Source organism: Eutrema salsugineum, unplaced genomic scaffold (genome assembly GCF_000478725.1).
Source record: "Eutrema salsugineum unplaced genomic scaffold, Eutsalg1_0 scaffold_10, whole genome shotgun sequence".
NCBI classification, from domain to species: Eukaryota; Viridiplantae; Streptophyta; class Magnoliopsida; order Brassicales; family Brassicaceae; genus Eutrema; species Eutrema salsugineum.
In genome coordinates, this window is record NW_006256908.1 from 2,075,353 (window position 1) to 2,097,317 (window position 21,965).

General features: G+C 35.6%; 2 protein-coding genes and 1 pseudogene across 2 annotated transcripts; 1 reads left to right on the forward strand and 2 right to left on the reverse strand.

Annotated features, from left to right (window-relative positions):
- The first annotated feature begins 5,282 nt into the window (after positions 1–5,282).
- LOC18026636 lies at positions 5,283–6,800 on the forward strand. Its single transcript, XM_024147886.1, has 2 exons — positions 5,283–6,122; positions 6,330–6,800. The coding sequence occupies exons 1-2, from the start codon at positions 5,283–5,285 to the stop codon at positions 6,798–6,800; spliced, it is 1,311 nt and encodes a 436-aa protein (XP_024003654.1).
- Positions 6,801–10,086: 3,286 nt separating this feature from the next.
- LOC112081484 lies at positions 10,087–10,527 on the reverse strand. The gene has a single exon (XM_024148241.1). The coding sequence runs from the start codon at positions 10,525–10,527 to the stop codon at positions 10,087–10,089; it is 441 nt and encodes a 146-aa protein (XP_024004009.1).
- A 9,958-nt stretch (positions 10,528–20,485) lies between these two features.
- LOC112081485 lies at positions 20,486–21,091 on the reverse strand (annotated as a pseudogene).
- Between the last annotated feature and the right edge of the window lie 874 nt (positions 21,092–21,965).

Here is a 21,965-nt window from a genome sequence, read left to right on the forward strand (position 1 = left end):
AAGCCATCACCCGGACCAGATTAGTTACAGCCGGCGTTCATGAGCATGGTCACAACCCTTGGTGATGCTGGGTCGCCTGGTCCGGTCTTGATCCCGTTAAGCACAGCTTGAACCGCCCCTGCCAGCTTCTTGGCCCTGGATCGCGTCATGGGTCCTTTTGGTATGCAACAAGCCTCTTTTCCTGCATCAAGACTGCTCTAACTCCAACACCAAAAGCATCACACTGAATCTCAAAAGTCTTAAGAAAATCAGGTAAAACTAAGAGAAGTGCATTAGTGAGTTTGTCTTTTAAGGTTTGGAAGGCTTTCTCCTGTTCTCCTCCCCATTTAAAACCCACGTCCTTTTTGATTACTTCAGTGAGGGGTGCGGCTAAGGTGCTAAACTCTCGCACAAATCTTCTATAAAAGCCTGCTAAGTGATGTGGTCGTGTGTTAGGGTTGTCAAGTTTTACCCTAAATGAAATCAATAGCCACAAGTGCACAGCTGATCAATTGTAGTACTTAGGGATCGAATCCACAGGGAAGGAGAATCTTTCCTGCAAAAACCTTCGAAAAAAATGTGAAGTAAGGAAGTCTAGAACCAGGCAATTTTTGTAAGGGTTTTGGTGGTGTCTTTAAAACGTAAAAACTAATCTTAACGGGAAAATACGGGAATTAACATGACCTAATAACTAAAGTTAAAGAAATCAACTAAAAACGAGAAAACGGCTAGACCTAATTTGCTTGTATGAAAATCGACTGAAAGAGTAAAATACTAGACTAAATTATGAATGGAAATCGATGTAAATCTATAGAAAAGAAGGCGCTGGGTTTTCAGAGAAATTCTCTCTGGGGGATGAACGATTCAAAACATTGCTAAAAAGTAAATTTAGTAAGATCCTAGCTAAAACTTATAGAATTTGAATCACGAACGTATGAATACGCCACTGTCGTGATCATAGCCAACTATCTCTCTCAACCCTGACCAGTAGGTTTCCACTCTGGCCCTGGAAAAGAAAAGATGCGGTAAGCTTAAGACTCATCAATATTCACAGCTCTCCCATACGTAGGTTTCCACTCCTATGGTTGATCTGCTCTTCTCGAACTAGATCTGGCCTCAAATGAAAATTTTCGCAACACCCAAAACCGGGATTAGATTGTTGTTCGTGACGCTACTCTCATGCATTATAAATAAGTTTAGAAGATAAAGTTCTAGGATTCGACTTCAATAGCTAATGAAATCCTCATCGAAAATCTCTTAAACCCAACAATAAAACTACTCAGACATGATGAACGAAAGCAAAAACATAGTATTAAAAAGTAGAGCGGAAATCAAAATTAACAGAGAAACAAAAAGGGTTCAAGAGATAGATCTCTCTCCCTAAACCTAAAACAAGAGCTTAAAGTTGTATCTTTTCTAAAGTATTTCATCTCTCTCTAAAAACGACCTAAATGATAAGTATTTATAGTTTCCAATGCTCCATGGTCTCTAGGGTTCCGGAATTGAGGTTGAGAAAATGACTTGGGCTTCAGAAATGGGCCTTCTAAATCAGAGATGGCTTGCCGCAGTCGGAAAGGATGTGGCCGCGGTGAATGGATGCTTGGCCGCGGTCATATAGCTTCTGACCGTGGTGAAAAGGCTGTTGGCCGCGTGTGGAAATGCTTACCGCCTGGTTTACGGGATATCTTGCTCTTCGTGTAACTTTTGATTGAACCATTGGATTGTCAAGCTGTAAAGTGTGCTGGAAAGATGATAGTTCCATCTTTGAGGTTTCCAAATTTTATCTGGATCGGACGGTGAGAAGGTCTTCATTTGAGGGTGAACTTCTGACGGTTTGACTCTGAGCTGAAAATCTGGTCTTCTATCCATTTTGTTAAGCTTTTCCCTAGGTTTCCTGAAAAAAGTTTTGGAACTACAAATACTAGAAAAACATAATAAAAACACTTGAAAGCAATAAAAATTATAGAAATAGTATTTCAAAACGATCCATAAAAGTGGTCAAAATACGATGTTATCACTAAACCGTGAAAACTTCGCACTTCACTAACTGTTTTGGGACTTGGCCAGTCTCTAATGGCTTTAATTTTCTCTTTGTCGACCGTAATTTCATCTGCACTCATAACAAAACCTAAGAACACAAGGTTATTTGTATAAAATGTGCATTTCTTAAAGTTTGCATATAACAGAGTTCAAGTGATCTACATGCTCTTTTAGGTTCTTACTATAAACCAGTGTGTCATCAAAGTAAACGACTACAAATATGCCTATAAAGACTCTAAGAACATGATTCATTAGTCGCATGAATGTACAAGGTGCATTTGTCAAACCAAATGGCATAACAAGCCATTCATATAGACAATGCTTAGTTTTAAATGCAGGTTTCCATTCATCACCCTCCATCATAATCTGATGATATTCACTTTTAAGATCAATCTTAGAAAAGATGCTAGAACCATGCAATTTATCAAGCATATCATCTAATGTAGGAATAAGGTATCGATACTTTACTGTGATGTTGTTCACTATTCAAATTGGTCATCCTATATTTAATGTTCAAATAAAGCATTCGAAATCACTTAAAAGTTGTATAACATATTCGAAAATAATTGTTTAAGAAAATGAAAGACACCATGCACAAACAATATACAATCGGACAAGTTAGTAAAAAACGCTTGTATCTAACTTTAAAATATATCATATGTAAATTTGGTATCATCGGATTAGCCTGAAGTATTACCCATATTTTTTTAGCAGGAGGTAATGGTCGATGATCTCCTTGCAGTTTGGACTGAAAGCCGAATCCTACCAGCACCGGATTCACCTGGACTTTTAAGCTTGATTTTTTTGACAGTATAGCCCTGATTTGAATTGGTTCATTCGTTGATAGGCCAAGAATTTAAATTTCGTTTTGGAGAGTGCGTCAGGTATGTTGGAGTATAGTAAAAAATCCTTCTTCTTTCTAGATTTAGCTAAACCAAATGTCTTGTATTTTGCTAATAACTATTGAGATTTCAATCCTGAACTTGAACATGCTAGTTAATGAATTGCCTAAGATTTGTGTTAGGAGCTAACATGAAGGCAATGCAATATCTTTTCAGACCACAAGAAGGAGAAATATCTCTGCCTTCTTTCTCAGAACTAAGTTTTGGTTTAATCTAATGGATGGTTGTTTGAAATAGATTTACAATTGTTTTTCTTGGGCATTACACGAAGGCACGTAAGTTATGGCACATTCAACGCTTGATTGGAAATAACTTAATCCATGAAAAAAATAATAATAATAAATAACATAATCTACGAAAATGTTTTAATATTTTGCCTTTTAGAAAATAATCCAAGTAAACATTTTTTTTTGTTTTTGGTTTTGAATAGCAATCCAAGTAAACATAAAACCCTCAAATGTAGGATGAAAATATAGACGCTATACGTGGAGGAAACAAAAACTCGTCAAGCAGACCTACTTTTTGCCCTCCTTAAGGATCTCCACTATTGCTTCAATTCAACTGATTCGAGTCTCTCCAGAAATGCTTCCCCAATCTCTGTCAACATTTGTCCACTGTTTCTACAACTGATTGGAGCCTCTCTAGCATTGAAACAGTCAATCTATTTCAATATTGGAACCTCGTTGGTGATATTAGCTGACCTGAATAGCTGAGTACAAAGATTCTTCAAATCAGAGAGAATGTGCATAAGAACTTTTGCGAACTCTTCCACTGAGATTTCACGAAATCCTCCTGAAACCCAAATAAAACCCATATAAATCTTTAACTACTTTGATTTATTTTAAGGGGTTTTTGCTAAAAATAACCCAAAACTTGATTTTGAATACAAAAGTAGACCCCTGAAAAAACATTTAGCAGATATAACCTACAAGGGTAGTGAAAAGACCATTTAATCATGTATGAGTAAACAAAAAACGGATGTCCTAATTACCGTTTTCTCCCTGACGAAGTTTATTAAAGTAAAACTGAAGTCTACTATCAAATGAAGTCTACTAAGTAATTAAATCTGTAAATTTAATTTAAAAATTTATAAAAAATTATTTTGGTATGAAATTTACAATCATAAATTCCGTAATCGTAACCCAAATGCAAAAAAAATTATTTTTTCACATTGGTAAATGGAAATGTATGTTTTAAAATTAAGTAGAAGTAAATTTATTATTTAGGTTTTAAAAGTTGTAGACTTCGATATTGAAGTCTACTAAACCGTAAAAATTAACCTAACGGACATTTAACCGAGATTAAACCGGGAATAACTTCCCTTAACCAAGAGAAACTGCCCTTAACCGGGTAAATTAACCTAGACCCCGGAAAATTAGCAACTTTACCGGACAAAACTTACCCGAACCATACGGAATTACCAGACTATATATACGAATTACAGATCCCGTTAAAAAAAACCGTCGAAAAGTTCGTGTAAAAAAAAAAACTCAAAGGCGATTTCCGTTTCTCTGCTCCGGCGCCGTCGACATTAAGAACTGCCGCCGATAAACTCGTTAAGGCAAGTTTTCTTTCTCCAACCACACCCCCATGCTTCCCTACTCCTCCGTATTCATCACCGTTCCGTTTTCTAAACCCCCATTTCCAGATCTGAAATTAGGGTTTTTTTTTTTTTGCAGATTTGCTTTCGCCGTTGGAGGTTAAAGTAATTTCCTGCCTCAAAACGGTTAGTAGATGTTGTTCCGAAGTTATATACTTAGCAATTCTTAAATTTCTTCTATCTTCCTGTAATTTTTGTAACCGTCGGGTTTGACTTAGGTTTTTTTACTAGATCTGGTTGTATTTTCTCGGCGCCAGCTGCATCTAATAAAGGCGGTAACACTCTAAACTTTGTAGATTGACTTCATATACAGTATTTATCATGTATTGATTGCTTCGGTTGGGTTTTGTAGACTTCATATGTAGTATTTATGATGTTTTGATTGCTTCATATACTGTTTTTTAAATGTTAAGGGTGCTTCGGTTGACTTCAGTAGACTTCGCGACTCGGATTGTACTTAGAATGTGAAAATAGACTTCATTTTGTGAAAGTAGACTTCATTTTGTGAAAGTAGACTTCATTTAGTGAAAGTAGACTTCTTTTTGTGAAAGTAGACTTCTTTTACTGAAAGTAGACTTCACATATTGGGAAAATAGACTTCATTTTGGGAAAGTAGACTTCATTTTGGGAAAGTAGACTTCATTTTGATAAAGTAGACTTCATTTTGAAAATGTAGACTTCATTCGGGTATAGTTTCAAACCGTTACTAGTTTTTCTCATTAGAGCTTTGTTACCGTTGATGCAGGAATCTTTGTTAGATAATGGCCTCTGAATTCCCCAGAAGACTTTACACCAAAGGGTTTGAGCCAGTCCCGGATAAAAGCATCGGCTATTACGCTGATGATTATAGGCTGGTCCCTGCACTAAAGTCAACTCTAGAGGAGGATGAATGGGAAGAGATTTACGAGTCACCGTTGGGTGTCTTTTTAAAGTTCCACGAGTTTGATTTTGGTTGGGCTTCTAGGCTGGTGCACCACATGCTGACCTTTCAGATAGTTTGCAAGCAGAGGTACGAGATATGGAGCCTCCTTGGTACCACTCCAATTCGGTTTTCATTGCATGAGTTTGAGGAGATCACCGGACTCAACTGCGGGTACGTGGATGACTTGGCTTTAACTGATCTTGCGCTTGAAGATGACACGCGTGCATTTTGGGAGCTAATGGGGGTCGATGCCGAGTCGGGCCCAAGCACTACCGAAATTATCGAAGCCTGTTCCAACTGCTCATCATGGTCTCGTGATGATAGGCTGCGGTTGGGTTATCTTGGGATCTACGCTGGTTTCATAGTGGCAACGAGACCCGGCTCATCCACAAATGTCAACCATGCCAGACTAGTGATGGATCTCGAAGGTTTTAAGGAGTTTCCATGGGGAAGAATTGCTTTTCAGCATTTGATTAATTCTGTTAAGGAGAAAGATCTCAGCAAAAACATTCATATAGAAGGATTTGTGCAAGCTCTTCAAGTGTGGGTGTACTATGCTCTACCGGATTTTGCTGCTGAATTTGGCGAACCATTGCCAAATGTTACTGAAGAACCTCTTTTGCTGGCTTACAAAGGATCCAGAGGACGAAAGAACGTCAAAGCCAACATGCTAAAACAGGTACTGTATTAGTGTAGTAGACTTCAGAAGTAGACTTCATGTGTAGAATTCTATATGTATAATTAATAGTGTTTGACATTCAGGTGTAGACTTCTGTGTTAGACTTCAGGAGTAAACTTCATTGTTAGACTTCAGGAGTAGACTTCATACGTAGTTTAGCGAGGCTTCATATGGCCCTAAATCCATTTATTAATTGTGTTTTTCCAGGCTCGCATACAGTGCTGCGTGGCTAAGGACTTGGCGGATATGTTTCCCGTGTGGGATGATGACGAACAGGATCCAGATATTGTCAAGATTGTCAATGCACTCCATGACCCCAATTTCAAGTTCTCAAAAAACCATTGGCCTTTGGAAGGTGTTTTGGGTGCACACATCGTCAATTCAGAAGCTGGAAAGAGGAGCCTTCCCTCAGATGAATCAAGTCGCAAGAGATCCCGCACAGCCTCTGCATCTGCCGCATCATTCGTTGGTGATGAAGGGGTCGGAGTTGTCGCTACTATGAAAGCGCACTTCGACCAATGCTTCAAAAGCTTTTCAACCAAGATGCTGAATGGTCTTGGTAGCTGTGAAAAGCAGATCAAACTTCTCACCGAGAAGGTTGAAATTGTAGAGCGTGTGGTAGAAGAGTTGACTACGGGGTCGGCGAAGCACACTGAGGAAGAGCCAACCCAGCAGTAGGGCACTGGATCCAAGAAGCATGAAGGGGTTAGTTCCAAAAACCCTCCTCCTATACGAAAACATTACATGCGAACAAGATCACACAAAATTAGGAACACTTAATACTAATGTCATTTGAATTCGAACATGTTTACTACTGTTATGTACCATGTGAGATTATTTACTTATGTTTTCAAAACTTGTTGCTTACAATTTTCAGACTATGATAAAACATGTTACTAAATTATAGCATTGGTGTACTCATTTGTATATTCATGCATGTTTCTGACAATAAACTGCAGAGTAATTCAGAGAAAGATGATGCTCCGATGAAAGCTAATGTCAACGTTGGTGCGTGTGAGAGTGTTAACGCCCCCGGGGATGCAAAAGGAAAGAAGGCTGCCGTGAATGAAGAAGAGGCCCCAGAGCCTAGTATTTGTGAAATTGACCCGAAGACATGTAATGTAGACTTCGACGCGGTTGCACTTGCCAAAAATGCCAAAGCCAGAGAAGCGGCTCAGCTAGTTGCCCGAGCAACGAGTGCCCGACACCGCCAGCTGGCTGCGACACAGAAGAGTCCCTTCTTAGGAAACAGCACCGCAAAGGCCATCATTCTATCGTCGGCATCTCACTCCGGCCGTGCCCGTGGATATGATCCTTTTGATCAAACTGGTGTCAGGGCGAAGCATACCACTCTAATGAACTTTATCAAATCAAACCCGTAAGTAGACTTCTATACGTATGTAAGTAGACTTCTTCATAGTATTATTTCCTTTCTAACTCTTTCACTTGTACAGTGCCTGGCCAAAACGCCCAAGAAACTCTTCGATCGATTGATATTACATTCTCCGGACACCGACGAAATGGCTAGCTGATACGGTTAGTCTTTTACTTTCTCATAGTAGACTTCGTGGTTAGACTTCTTCCGTAGACTTCTTCCGTAGACTTCTTCCGTAGACTTCTATAATAGACTTCGTTTGCAGACTTCACTCATTTCTTATTTTCCCCAATGTGCAGCACATGGAAGCTTACATCAACCTACTCAGGCTGCGATTATCCAAGCATCCGGAGTGGTTTGTATCCGACCGGATTTGCTTCCTGAACTCCATGTTTGCTACTGTTTGGAGGCGGGACTACGAAGAGTTCAAAAAATCCGAGCCGAATGCAGATGGGTCTGGCAAACTTCTGCCGCCTGGAGCATATTCGTACTACACTGGCGAATTACCTATCTACTGCCAGACTAAGAAGACGTGGGCATATGATGTGGACTCGTTGTACTCCATGTTGCACATTAGGGAGGACCATTGGGTAGCAATATTGGTCTCATTTGTGACCAAGCATATCACGGTTTGGGATAGCCATGCGCGAACCAAACATGCATCTGACGAACAAATTGCGGAAGCTGTGGAGCCTCTTGCGGTTATGATACCCTACCTACCTTCTTCAGACCTGTGCACCTGACGATGACAAGTGGAGATTCCCCAACACGCCGTTCACCCATTCGCGAGTACCAGGTACGGAGATACCTCAAAACATTCAGAGTGGTGATTGCGGAGTGTACTGCCTGAAGTACATCGAGTGTCATGCATTGGATTTGCCATTTCCTCCGGAACTCTGCGATAAAAACATGCAAAAAATCAGGGAGAAAATGGCTGCAGAGATCTATGACGAAACAGGATGTAAGGGCCATGATAAGCTAGATGCAACCGGGCTGGATGTTTATGATAGGCAAGCTTAGTGTTTCCGTTCTTAAAACTAACTTTGATTTTTATGGCAACTTTTGGGCTACTTGCATAAATGACCTTCAATGTGATTGGAGGTCATTTTAGCAATTGGTAGATGATAGGTGTGGAAGTTTTTTGGCCACATATCTCATAATTAACTTGCCAAATATGTTGTATTTTCGTTTAGGATATTGTACTCAAACTGAAGTCTACGACTGAAGTCTTTGACTGAAGTCTACTAAGTTGTAATTGTATCTGTACTGAAGTCTACTAAGTCTATTAACATGTTAGTATTTCTAATTTTCGATTTCACCCTTACAACTGATTAAGTTATGTAATTTTTGAGTATACCAGAAAGTGTAGACGGAAAAAGTGTATACGGAAAAAGCGTACACCGATAGTGTACAAGGAAAAAGTTTTATTAAAATAAGAATTATAAGTCTACAAACGAAGTCTACAAACGAAGTCTACCATAGTCATGTAAACATATAAGTAAACCCAAAAAACATAAAACATGGAGTCAACTAATTTCACTGCGGCCATTCATTTGCAAATCCAGGAATTGTTTTCCAGAATAAGGCACATTCCAACTTCCAGAAGCAAGGACTGCAGAGTTTGTCACCATATGAGTCCACGAGGCGTTCATCATCCATCCAGTGCTGGTTTGGCAGATTCATACAAGCACAACTCCTTGATTGTGCCTTATCAAAAACATGGAAGACCGGTTCGTGAAACGCGTCAGGCTTCTTATATGTGGTCGGATACCTGTTTATGTGCTGCACAGTCTTCCGCATCTTCGTTGCCTCTGCCGGAACTATACCACGAATGTGGCTAAATACATCATGGCTACCATCCATGGTTAAAGCGAACATAACCATGGAGTAAGTTGCCATGAGGCATCCTCCATTTGATGACACCTTTATTAAGTTAAATCCTTCTTGGATGCTATCTTCATAGAGAAACGGCTCGTAGGTATTGCGCTGTAGGATTTCCACACTCCAAACAGCGCCGAAAGAAAGCGTCAACCCTCCCATGTTGATCCCAGACCCATGGAATCGTCAAAGTTATTAGATCAATGGCTCTTAAAAACCCTCTTCATTAGAAATCTCATTTAGATGTTTGGAGGAGACCCTTGCTCTACAGAGCCCACCGTAGGAACGCGAAGTGATTTTTAAGAGGATATCCCACAGAATGTCGGAAGGGAGAGAGTTAAAGTTTAAGGGGTTCGACATCTTCAAATGGGTCTGGAATGAGCTTATAACTCGTCTAAACCCGAGAATTTATAAGCAGAAATACAGAACACAAACAGGTACAACGGTTATACGCACCGTTAAAGTCGTTAGAACAGTTACATATATGAAGTCGTTTCAAACATAACCGTTGTACCAAAATATCACACATATAGTAGACTTCGAAAGTAGACTTCACCAATAGACTTCGCAAGTTGACTTCCAAAGCAGACTTCTTTGAGAACAATAGATGCTTTGTCTTCCTATTCCGGAGCCTTCTTGTTATTTTCCTGGTGAATCTTCGACGGCTAAGTATATTAAATAAAAATTGCAACATTGTTATTCGAGTTTAGCTCAACTTACACAATTCGGTAGGGTATGACCAGGTTGCTTGCATTGGGAGCAGCTGTATACTTTGTGCAGCTTCCTTGGCTTCTTGCTTTTTCTCCTAGCAATTTCTAGCCATGATTGCCACCGAGACTTCTTCCGTCTGCCTGGTGCACGGCGAATGTCTGGTGGCAGACATATTGAAGTTGGGCCTCCTTGGACCTCTGAAATTTGGGGATATATGTTGGCAGAGTATGCTGCAAACAAGTAGTTTTTTGAGTAAGTCGGACATACAAGAGAATCCACAGATATCCCACCGGCTAATGCAGCTGCAATAGCATGTGAACATGGGATCTTCTCGATGTAAAACACACCACATTCACACATTCCATGTTCCAAATCAACAATACAATTCCTGGTTCCTCCTTTCACATAGTATCTCCAAGTGTCAATTCGGTCCACCTCCATTGCATCTGCATAATGTCCACGAATCGCCAGCAAATACTCCACTCCCCGAGTATTATGTGTTGTGAGACTCAAAGCATCCTCTCTGCGTTTTAAAAACCACCGACCGAGCTTCTATCGGATGAAATCCAAGAGGAATGAAATGGGATAGCCACGGGCCTTCTTAAGTGCAGCATTTATAGACTCTGCAACATTGCTAGTCTTAATATTGTATCTGTCTCCAACAAAATGAACTCGGGACCAAAGAGAGACATCGGCTTCTTCCAAATAGTCAGCAAGGTCAGGCTTGATCTGTCTCAGCTCCGCCATGTACCGGTTGTAGTCATAGAGATTGTAAGCATAAGCCACACGTTTAACCAAGTACAACAGCTGCTTCCCCCTAAACTTTGTTACTATGTTATGTTGTAGATGGTAGTAGCAGATCCCTCGTTTTGCCCATGGGAAAATAGTTTCACAAGCTTTCTTAATAGAAATATGTCTGTCAGAAACTATCACCAAAGGATAACCATCTGAGACACATTCACGCAGTTTAGAAAAAAACCATTCCCATGAAGCATCATCTTCACCATCAACAATTCCAAAGGCCAAAGGAAAAATCTGAAAGTTTTCATCTTGTGCGGTGGCAACCAACAAAGTACCCTCGTATTTCCCTGTTAGATGACAACCATCAACCACAATAACTCTTCTCATGTACTGAAAACCAGCAATCGATGCTCCAAATGCGATAAATAGATATTTGAATTTGTTATTCGAATCTACATGAAGAGCTGATACAGTTCCCGGATTGGCTTTGTTCACTGAATGTAGGTAAGCTGGTAGACTCGCATATCCATCTTCAGCTGTTCCTCTGAACAATTGTTGGGCATATATCAAAGATCTGTAAGAGGTAGTGTTATCCATCCTGATGCCAAACATATGCTTCATTGAAACCCTGACATGTTCTGGTGTAAGTCCATCAATTATGCCGAAATAGCTTATAAACAGCTGGCCAATATACTTAGGAGTAGACTTTCCACGGTGAGACATTCGATGGGCTATTGAACATGTGTGGTCTTTCACATATTTTGTCACCCAAAAAGTGGATGCATCATTCTTCACGCTCGATCTAACCATCCATGCACATCCTTCCACTCGATATTTAGCCACAAACAGGTTCTTGGTAGACTTCTGTGTTTTAAAAGCAAATTTTAACATTATGGCAGTCAGTCTAACCTCTGATAACAGCTTCTCTTTTGTAAGGAAACTTACCCCAACATATATATTATCAGACCATGACATGGGCGTGCTCCCTGTTTCACCATATCGGGTTCTGACCTTTTCAATACAGACTTCATCTTCTTCATCATCTTCATCTTTCACTTTTCCGTAGACACTGTAATCTTCTCCGTCAGAGTAAGCTGCATCGTCGACATCTTCTCCATCGTCGTTCACATCAGAACTGTCTACCTCATCATCGGTTGAATGTTCTGAATTTTCCTCAACATCTTCACCAAACTCTTCATCTGATCGTTCCTGGTTCTCCTCAGTATCCATCTCCACTCGACAGGACACACAAAGGCGTAACAAATGTACTCTGCTTAACGCAATCAAGCTTGAAACTTGTCTATCATTGGTGACATGCATTGGAGGTGTATCTGGAGCCATATTTTGCAACATTGAGACTGGTAGTGCGTAGGTTAACTCGATGATCTCAGTCCTCTTGCCCAAGTTATAATCATCTCGCGCCATTTCAGTAAGCTGCCCAAAGGTGCAACCATCGTTCAAAAACCACATTCTTCCACCTTTACCAATGTCAACAACAAAGTGCCATGAATTCTCCTTAAACTTTCACTCACCGTACACAACTGGAATTTGAGCATCTTCTGAAAAATAACCATATAAACCGTATTAGCAAACACTGCATAGAGACTTTTTGTATCAAAGTAGACTTCACGATGAAGTCTACTTTGATAAGCTGAGTACCTTAAAAATCGAAAATTCTGATTCAACAAGAAATATTCAATGAAACGGAATAAAAAACCCTAGGTAGTTCAATCACTAATTAATAAACAATTGTAAACAAAAAAATTTGAAATTTTTTTTATAGATTTGCTTAAATGGCGTTTTTACAAAAACGTCTAAACGTAGACTTCTAGTGCAGACTTAGAACGTAGACTTCACTATGAAGTCTACGTTTATAAGCTAAGTATCTTAAAAATTGAAACTTCTGATTCCACCATGAATATCCAATGAAATGAGATAAAATTCAATGGGTAGCTCAATCACCTAATAAGAGGCAATTCTGAACCAAAAAGTTTGAAAAATATTTTATACATTTACTTAAAACGCGTTTTAAAAAAAACATAGGAAAGTAGACTTCTTATTTAGACTTCGAATGTAGACTGGAGGAGAAGTCTACTTTTTCATTGAGAAGTCTACTACTGAAGTCTACTAAAAAAAGGTTATTTTTGCAATTGACCATTCCGTTGACTTTTCTTTCAGTAGACTTCAGGTGTAGACTTCAGGCAAAAAAGGTTACTTTTGCATTTGACCACCGCATTGACTAACACAGTAGACTTCTATTGTAGACTTCATATAAGAGTAGACTTCTTTGGCAGTCTACGTTTGAAGTCTACTTTTTAAATAGAAGTCTACGGAAAAAAATAGGTTATTTTTGCAATTGAATTTTTTTAGTAGACTTCACAATGAAGTCTACTCAAAAAAATATTCCTTCTAATTTTGACCGAACACAATAGGTAGACTTCACTCAGAAGTCTACAGTTTGTAGACTTCTTTGTGAAGTCTACTGAAGCTTTTTGAAAATTTTTTAATTTTTTTTATTTTTGAAAAACATAAGTCAAACACAAAAATGACCTATACGTTTTTGGTCAAACTACAAAAGTAACTTAAATGTAGACTTCGTGTGCAGACGTAAACAGTAGACTTCAGTTAGAGTCTACATTAAAAAGTCAAAATACGGTCAACTACAAAAATAACCTCTTTTCTTTCGTAGACTTTTTAAGCCGTCAGATGAAGTCTACTATGATTTTTTTTGTTTTCAAAGGATATCGAGTAGACTTCTCGTGATGTTTAAAGAAGTCTACTTTTTAAAAGTCAATTGCAAAAATAACCTTATGTTGACTCACAGACTTCAGTATAGTTCACGAGAAGTCTACTTTCGCGATATAAAAACAGAAATGTAGAGAAATTGAAGTGCGAGGATTACCTTTGACAAAATTGAGCTCCCCTAAGTTTCTCTTATCTACCCAGAACTTAGGATTTCACTGAAATTAAACAACCCAGGTGTCGAGTAAACCAGAATTCACCGCAAAAGGATGGCGCGAAGCATTGCAACTATGCCCAGATGTTTTGGAGAAGAAATTATGATAGAATGAGCAAGGTTATGAGTGAATGAGCTTAGATATTTTTTTTATTACAGCTTTAAAACAGGTTGATAAGCATTTATTCCATTTTCATGGTTGTTCATGGTGGTTGAAGGTATTGAAGACGATGGCATTCTCGTAATTAAAAAGTCTTTAGAAGGTCCAAGAAGACTTTAGTCAATTAAAGAAAAATCGATTTATTAGATGTATAATGGCATTTTCGATAATAGTTTAAGTGGGAAAGATAAAATTGTGAGAAAATAACAAAAGTTGGAGAGAGAAAAAAAAAGAGGTTAGTTTTGTGTTTGACTTTGAAATATGGGTTAAATCTGAAAACTCTCCCTTATTTTAAAAAGAAAAATAAAATAATTCACACATTAAAATCCTGATGTCTAATTTGTTTATACTACTATCACAAGTAATGCAGAAACAAACAATTTTGATATCATATATTTCTGTTTTGTAAGTTTTTGTATATTTTAAATTGGAAAAATAAAATTGACGACTAATTTTTAGTTGTAAAATTCAAAATAATTAGGAACTTGTGCGTTTTAATGGAAATCAGAAAGATGACATCTTTTTTCTATTAATTGACTAAAATTTTAATAGTTGCATTAACTGATAGAAAGAAAGAAAAAAGAAAAACTAAAAACACTGAGATACTATTTATTTCCTCTAATTTACAAAAAGTATCACTTTGCCACATCTCATACATATTAAGAAAAGTTTTATATTATCTTTTATTAATATTTAAAAAACATTTCTTATTCCAACCCAATACAATATTGAAGTTGGATTTTTATTTAATATTTTACATTGAAAATACACAATAACACTCTTTATAAAATGAAATTAAAAATAAATGACACTCTTTCTATATTAAATAAATAAACCTTTTTTTGATGGCAACAAATAAAAGTCTATTTAAAGTAGATTTTTGTCCAGAACACGACTGAATTCTATATATGTCTGCCAAATGGAGTCCAAACATTGAACCGGGGAGATTCGGAGAAAAAATGTTGAGATTTACTTCGAGAAACCCATCAAGTTTTTAAATATGTAAAGACATGCAAATATACATTTAATAATTATTTAGTAACCTTCTCAATTATAATTTGATTTGAGAAAAATTTATTTACAAAAAAAACAATGAATCTTGTATTAAATTTTCTGTTTCTTATATTTGTTTTGTGTTTTGAATCGAATGAAACTAAGTGCCATAAAAACACCGTGGTTTTCCAAAACAACCTTTCTCTAAGTCAAAGCACTCTCAAAGTACATTGCAAATCCAGAGACGATGATCTAGGCGATCATTTTGTGAAATATAAAGATAATACATATAATTTTAGTTTTCATGATGGTGTCATTTTTACGACGAGATTCAAGTGTAACTTGAGGAAAGGATCTAATCTGGAATATCATAAAAGTTTTATGGCATATGAAGGACATCCCATTCATAGATGCGGCGCGTTATACAAATGGAACGCAAGAGATGAAGCTATATATTTATCAAAGAATCGTAAGCCTGAAAAGCTCATGTATAGTTGGATTAAAGATTAATGTTCTCGAAGCTAAGTTCTTTATTTCATGTTGTGAACTAGCTATGTTTCCTCCTTTTTTTTGGTCTTAAAATTTATACACCAAAAAGGATTTAAATAGTTGTGTTTCAATCTGTAGCCCATTCAGAGTCTGTACTCTTCTCACTTTCTCAGCCCAATTTATTCAAAGACTATTTCTAAACCTACCATACCAATTGTTGGGATTTCGATGGACTTTCCTGTTTTGGGTTTGTCTAATATACCAACTTTCTCCCTTGCAGAGAGGTAATTTGTCACCAACTTCCTCTGTCAGGGAGAGATTGATTTCATCACTTTTTCTTCGTTTAGATAGAAGCTCTCGGCCAACCTTCTCCATGATGGAGAACATATTTAAACACTCAGCATTGCAAGCATTACGAACTAATAATAAAGGAATATGTGGCTTAAAGTCTCTCATGAGTCTCTTTCTCCTCTTTTTAGTATTTTATATATTTTTAATAGTGAGAAATTCAGTGAAAGACTAGTGAATTTTTTTTTTTACTGGTAGGTGGACTAGACTTTTCGAAGGAGCCTCCAGTTATTTTCCATGATTGTAACCTCTTATTCTTTCTTTTTTTTTTTCTATCATGCTTTGCATTTTGATCATGTATCATGTTTGTACTCCTTGGCATCGAACTCCCAGCTTCTTCTTTTTTTGTAACTGCGCTGTTAAGACTACTGTAAGTATGTTTCATCAAAGAAAAACTAGTTTTGCTTTCTTCTGATTTTGGCCAGAATGGTGTTTAGCATCAGAGGAAAGATAGTTATGTACTTTTTAACTTTTATATAAATGATTCATAAATAGAAACAGAAACAGAAACACAACATAATTATTTTAAAACTTTTGGTGTAAATTCTAAAATAAAAATTTAAAAGGTAACTTAGCTCATAGATGAAATAGAAATAACTTAGCTTCATGAACATTAGTCTTTAATCCACTGGTACTTTGGCTCTTCTGGCTCATCATCTTTTGACAAGTAAATTGCATCATCTCTAACATCCCATGCGTATAACTTACCACAGCGGGGAATAAGTTCTGCAACATATGCACGAATGGATTGGTGATACTCCATATTAGCCCCTTTCCACAGGTTACAGTCCCATTTTGTAGATAAGAAAATGATGACACTATCATGAAAACTGAAATTGTATGATGGACCTTCGAATTCCACAAAATGTTCACCTAAATCGTCATTTTTGGATTTACAATGAACTTTAAGAATACTACGACTTGTAAAGAGGTGGTTTTGAAAAACTACGGTGTTTTTGTGACAATTCATATCTAGAGCTTCATTCAACCTAACACACAAGATAATAATAAGAAAAAGATAATGAAAAATGTTATTCATTATTTTGAATCAAATGATTTTCTTAAAAATAACAATACTCGAGAGGGTCCAACTACTAATTTATGCTTGTGTACAATAGGATTTGCAGATTTTATAGGCTTGTCAATAGTAATTGCGCCGTATCCTCTTGAAGCAGATGTGTAAACAGCTCAAGCTAGAATCTCAAATCACTTTTTTTTTCTGGGGTTGGCAGTACTTTAAGTGGTTTTACTGCACTATTATGCTGGTTTAAATTGTTGTTTTTTCTTCTAAAAGTTAGTGCATTTATTAACATTTTGGTCATGTTTAAGTTAAACAATCTGACGTTCTTTATTTCTTTTAAATATTGTACGAAAATGGTAAAAGTAGGCTAAACTTTTGTAAATTTGGAAAAGAAACAAGTACATACTCTTTTCTACAAATCATATATATGATTTTAGGTAAACTCTCTCCATCATGCTGCCACATCAGCATCTGAATGGAGAACACTTGTCTTTTCAACTAATTAATAAATCATAAATTTTAAAAACTAATTAATACCACTACTTCTAACTTAACTATTCTATTTAATGTTTATTTCATATATATTTATGTTCATAACTATTAAGTTACATTAATATTAAGGCTTTTCACATTCCTTACAAAAATAAATAAATAATATTTATAATTTTTTACATTTCTAACTTTTTGGTATTCGTCTAAAACTTTTTAATATTTTTTTATACTAATTTGATACTTTTTTTTCGGCTTATCCTCATCATAAACACTTTTTTCGAAGCTTGTTGTATGAAAAAATGTAAAGATGTAGTGTTATCTTCATTCAAATATTTGGTGGTTTTTATGGGTCAAATATGATATTATTATAGCTGCATTTTATTGTGAAACATAAAGTATGAGGTGGTTTTTGCAGAATCAAGGAAATTGTATATGTCATAAATTTGAGAGCATTAAAAATTGGAGGTAATTATATGTTTTCAAGCAATTCAACCAAAAAAATCTGACTTTTATCTACGTCTTTTTTACTTATAAACATGTTTATGATTTCTAGAATAATAAAATAATTTTTCTAATTACCATATTTCCAATCCTTAAAAAAAATTATTTGTTTTACAAAGAATTTATTTTTAAAAAACCTAATACTAAACAATCAAACAAATTTCATATTCTTATAATTTACTATATATATATACATATATCAACACAAACATATTTTTAAAAATATTACGTGAAACATAACCCGCGCGTATGCACGGATACAAATCTAGTACAAAATAATAAGTCTACTTCCTCATTAATGTGACCAGATGTTGGTTATTCCGCTATCATCCTCAAACATAGTATTTGTCTGCGGTTGAGGCTATTGATAATTGACAACAATCACATAATATTTTTTACTGCTCTAGATCAATTGAAATCGTTCTAAATCAAAAGATCATTCCCACAAACATTTACGGTTGCAACGGTTGTAGTAGGTGGTTAGAAATATTACCTTAAATAAAATGATAAAAAGGAAAAAACTATAAAAATTTTTGTCCTATCAAATTTTTATAAGCTTAATCTAGATGAAGGAAACTATAGTCTATTTGCAATCATAGAAATTTTTGATATACTAATTAATTTTCTAAATCTCTTAAAAATAGCTTCTAAATAATCTGATCATTTATTTTATGACATATTTGAAATGAAGTTTTTTTAAAATTATTATAATAATATAAATTTTATTTTCTTATTTAAATTAAATGTCAAATATTGTAAGTATTTAGTAAGTTGTAAACACTGTTATAAATATGCCGCAAGCGCACCCATTTCTAACTGCTATACCAATCGTATAGAAACTAACCCTCTTTGAGTTACCACTAGGCCACCACCCTTTTGGTAACTCTTTTAAAATTTAAAAGCAACAGAAAAATACATATTTTCTGCAAGTACAAAATGACAAGTTTACATCTTCGATAAAATGACCAACATTGGTTTAGTTACCAACATTAGTTTAATTAAGTCAACAACACAAATTATTCGGCAATTTTCAAAAGTCATCCGGAAAATACCATTCGGTAATTTCGGTTTGGTTTTATATACGGTTTTGGTTGAGTGTCTTGCGTGAAGAATATCTTTTATGAGTGAAATCTTTGTAATTTCAATAATCACAAATTCAGTGGCGGATCTAGAAACAAAATAAGTTGGAGACAAAATTTTATAAAAAAAAAAAAATTAGTTAGAAGCAATTTTTTTTACCACTAAATTAAAAATGTATGGATTAAATTTGCCTATATTATTTAAAAATAAATAAAACAGTGGAGTACACGTGATTTCGTAACAACTTTATTACACCCAAAATATTAAAATATTAATGTATATGTATATTGGGTGATAGCTCAATTGGCAGAGCATCATTTTCTAAAAAAAAAACAGTAACCATAGTATATTGGATACGGTTAAAATTTTAGCCCTAATATTTTTTTTTTGTTAAATAAGAGGGGGCTTCGTGATCAAAAATTGCTAAATATCTTATAAAATAACGTAAAAGATACTCTTATCAAGAATTAAACTAGGCGCACAATGGGATTAACTCCCAATAAACTATATTTTCAATTCGTAACTAAAAATTTATTTTTATAATTTTTTCTCTGTAGAAGATATAAATACTTGAAGTAGCAAATTTTGACCACCAAATATATACAAAAAGCCAATACTACTAATTGGAGAGCTATGGAAGCTCACAAAAGATAAATCCGAATTGAACCAAGAGATGGAGAGTTAAGTGGTGGAGATAAACTCCAGAGAAAGACGAGTCTTCGTAGAAGAAAAATACTACATTTTGAGGAGAGAGAACTTTTCAACTTTATTCAAAAGATTGAACGAGAAGAAGAATAATGAGTTTATTACAGTAGAATCACTATAAATTAATATTCGATAAATTAATAATCACTATAAATTAATAAATTTTTCTAGTCTGTCAGTGTAAAAATTCATCAAATTCGATAATATAGTAAGATAATAATTTTTGAAAAACTCCTATTTAAATATATGGTTTCAACATAAACATAAATTAATAATTATAAAAATTATGTATATATATAGATAAGATATAAAATACTAAAATATGATTAATGTGTTGTTTTTTTGTTATTTAAGTTTGAAATTTTATTGAAAGTCATCTTTTTAATTATTTACATTAATAACTTTTAATATTGTTTTTTAACTTCATTCAAAATTTGTGAAAAAATTTAGATGTGATAATTGATTTTATTACACATAACTGTTTCAAAATATACTATGGTATTGTCTTCAACTTCAGCACCAACCTTAAGGGTAGTAGCCATATTTTTTTAAAAAAATTTGTACTAATGAAGATTTATATTTTTACATAGATAATTCAGTACACAATTAACAAATAGAAATAACTATTCTATTGCGATTGTTATGATTATTAATCATAATTTTAAGTTTGTGCATGTCATTTTATAAGCATATAAACATTTTAATTTATCTATAAATTAATAATTATTAAGTTTGTGCATATCATTTTAAAATCATCATTGGAAAGAAAATTTAAGAAAAAGATGGGTAAAAAACAAATTTTCTCTATAAATTAATAATTATTAATTTATAAATAAATTAATATCACGATAAATTAATAAAATATCATGATCCCGACATTATTAATTTATAGAGGTTTTACTGTATATAAAACTCATATGACCATCCCACTGCTATAAACCTGTGCACCGGCAACGTGAACATCTTTTCCAAGAACCATTATGTTAACAACCCGAGCCCATCTTCCCACAGTTGAATCCCATCCGATGATACTATTAGAGATGCAGGCATGTTCCTTGATCCGAACACTGCACATAACAGTACACACAAACAATCTCACACCTGAACCAATCACACATCCAAGACCAATCACAACATCAGGTCCAATCAAACAACCTTCTTCTATAACCACACTCTCATCGACCAGAACATTCCTAACTATATGATCCCCTGTGACCAGTTCCTTAGGAGATTTCTTTCTTAGAGAATCGAGATACCATCTTTACCCGGTTATGTAATCTTTTGGTTGACCAATGTCCATCCAAAAACCAGGCAGTACCATCGCCTAAAGCTTATTCTCTGAAGCTATCTTAGGGAATATTTCTTTCTCTATCGACGTCCGTCTCAGCTCGATCCTGTCAAGAACAGATGGATTCAAGAGGTATATCCCAGCGTTAATCTTGTTCCCCACAAAATGTGACGGTTGGTCTACGAAACTTTCTACTCTCGCTGTAGCTTCTATTAGTGTATATAGAGTCATTAGTGATGTAAATATGAGTCATTAGTGTTTATAAATCGGTATGTTATGAACCGGTCAATTTTGTTTCTTTTCTGTTTTAAGGCTCTGGTTTAGGCCTGATCTTTCTATGTATATAAACCGCCAATTGTAATTTTTTTTGAATTAATGAGAATGAGATTTCATTTGGTAATATGGTATCAGAGCCAGGTTAGTTGCTAAGGGGTTATTTGCTTTTATTCTTTATCGGTCGTCAAAGAGAGAAAAAGGATTGGCACAATTGATAAACTAGCTGACCTTCCAGCCCGCATCTAAGGAAAGCTATAGGGAAGACAAGACTCTACTGTACCGAAGCCCTCCTGCTTCGTGCGCCAGCCCGAACTGATCCGATGATGATAAGAAGACTGACTCCATCTGTCTCTGAGATCTGAGAATAACGTATGAAAAAGATATTCTGAAATTTTTTCGCATTTCCGAGAATATTAACGTAAGACCTTTTGCCTTGGGTTTCCACGAATATTAATGATTTTCATTCTCTTCCGGAAAGAGACTCCCCCAGCTATGCTTACGAGTTGACTAGCTCAAATAAGTGGATTGCCATAAAAGAACCTTTCTTTTTTTTCCCATGGTACTCGCCGCTTACTATACTGAAACTCCTGGATCCGCAAACGGAGCCAATCACTCTAATGAATCTAGAAGAATATGCTCAAGGGTCTCTCTTTTTCTGATTGAAGAAGGTAGCTTGCTTACTTTAACTTGGTAAGCAAGTTGGGTTGATATTCTTAGCCGAGAATCCCAAATCCGCACTCGATCTATTGAAAGTAATTCTCACTTTACTTGTCCTTCGGACGGGAAGAGGCGTTCCTCGAGAAAAAAGCGCTCTAGCTCTCACTTAAGT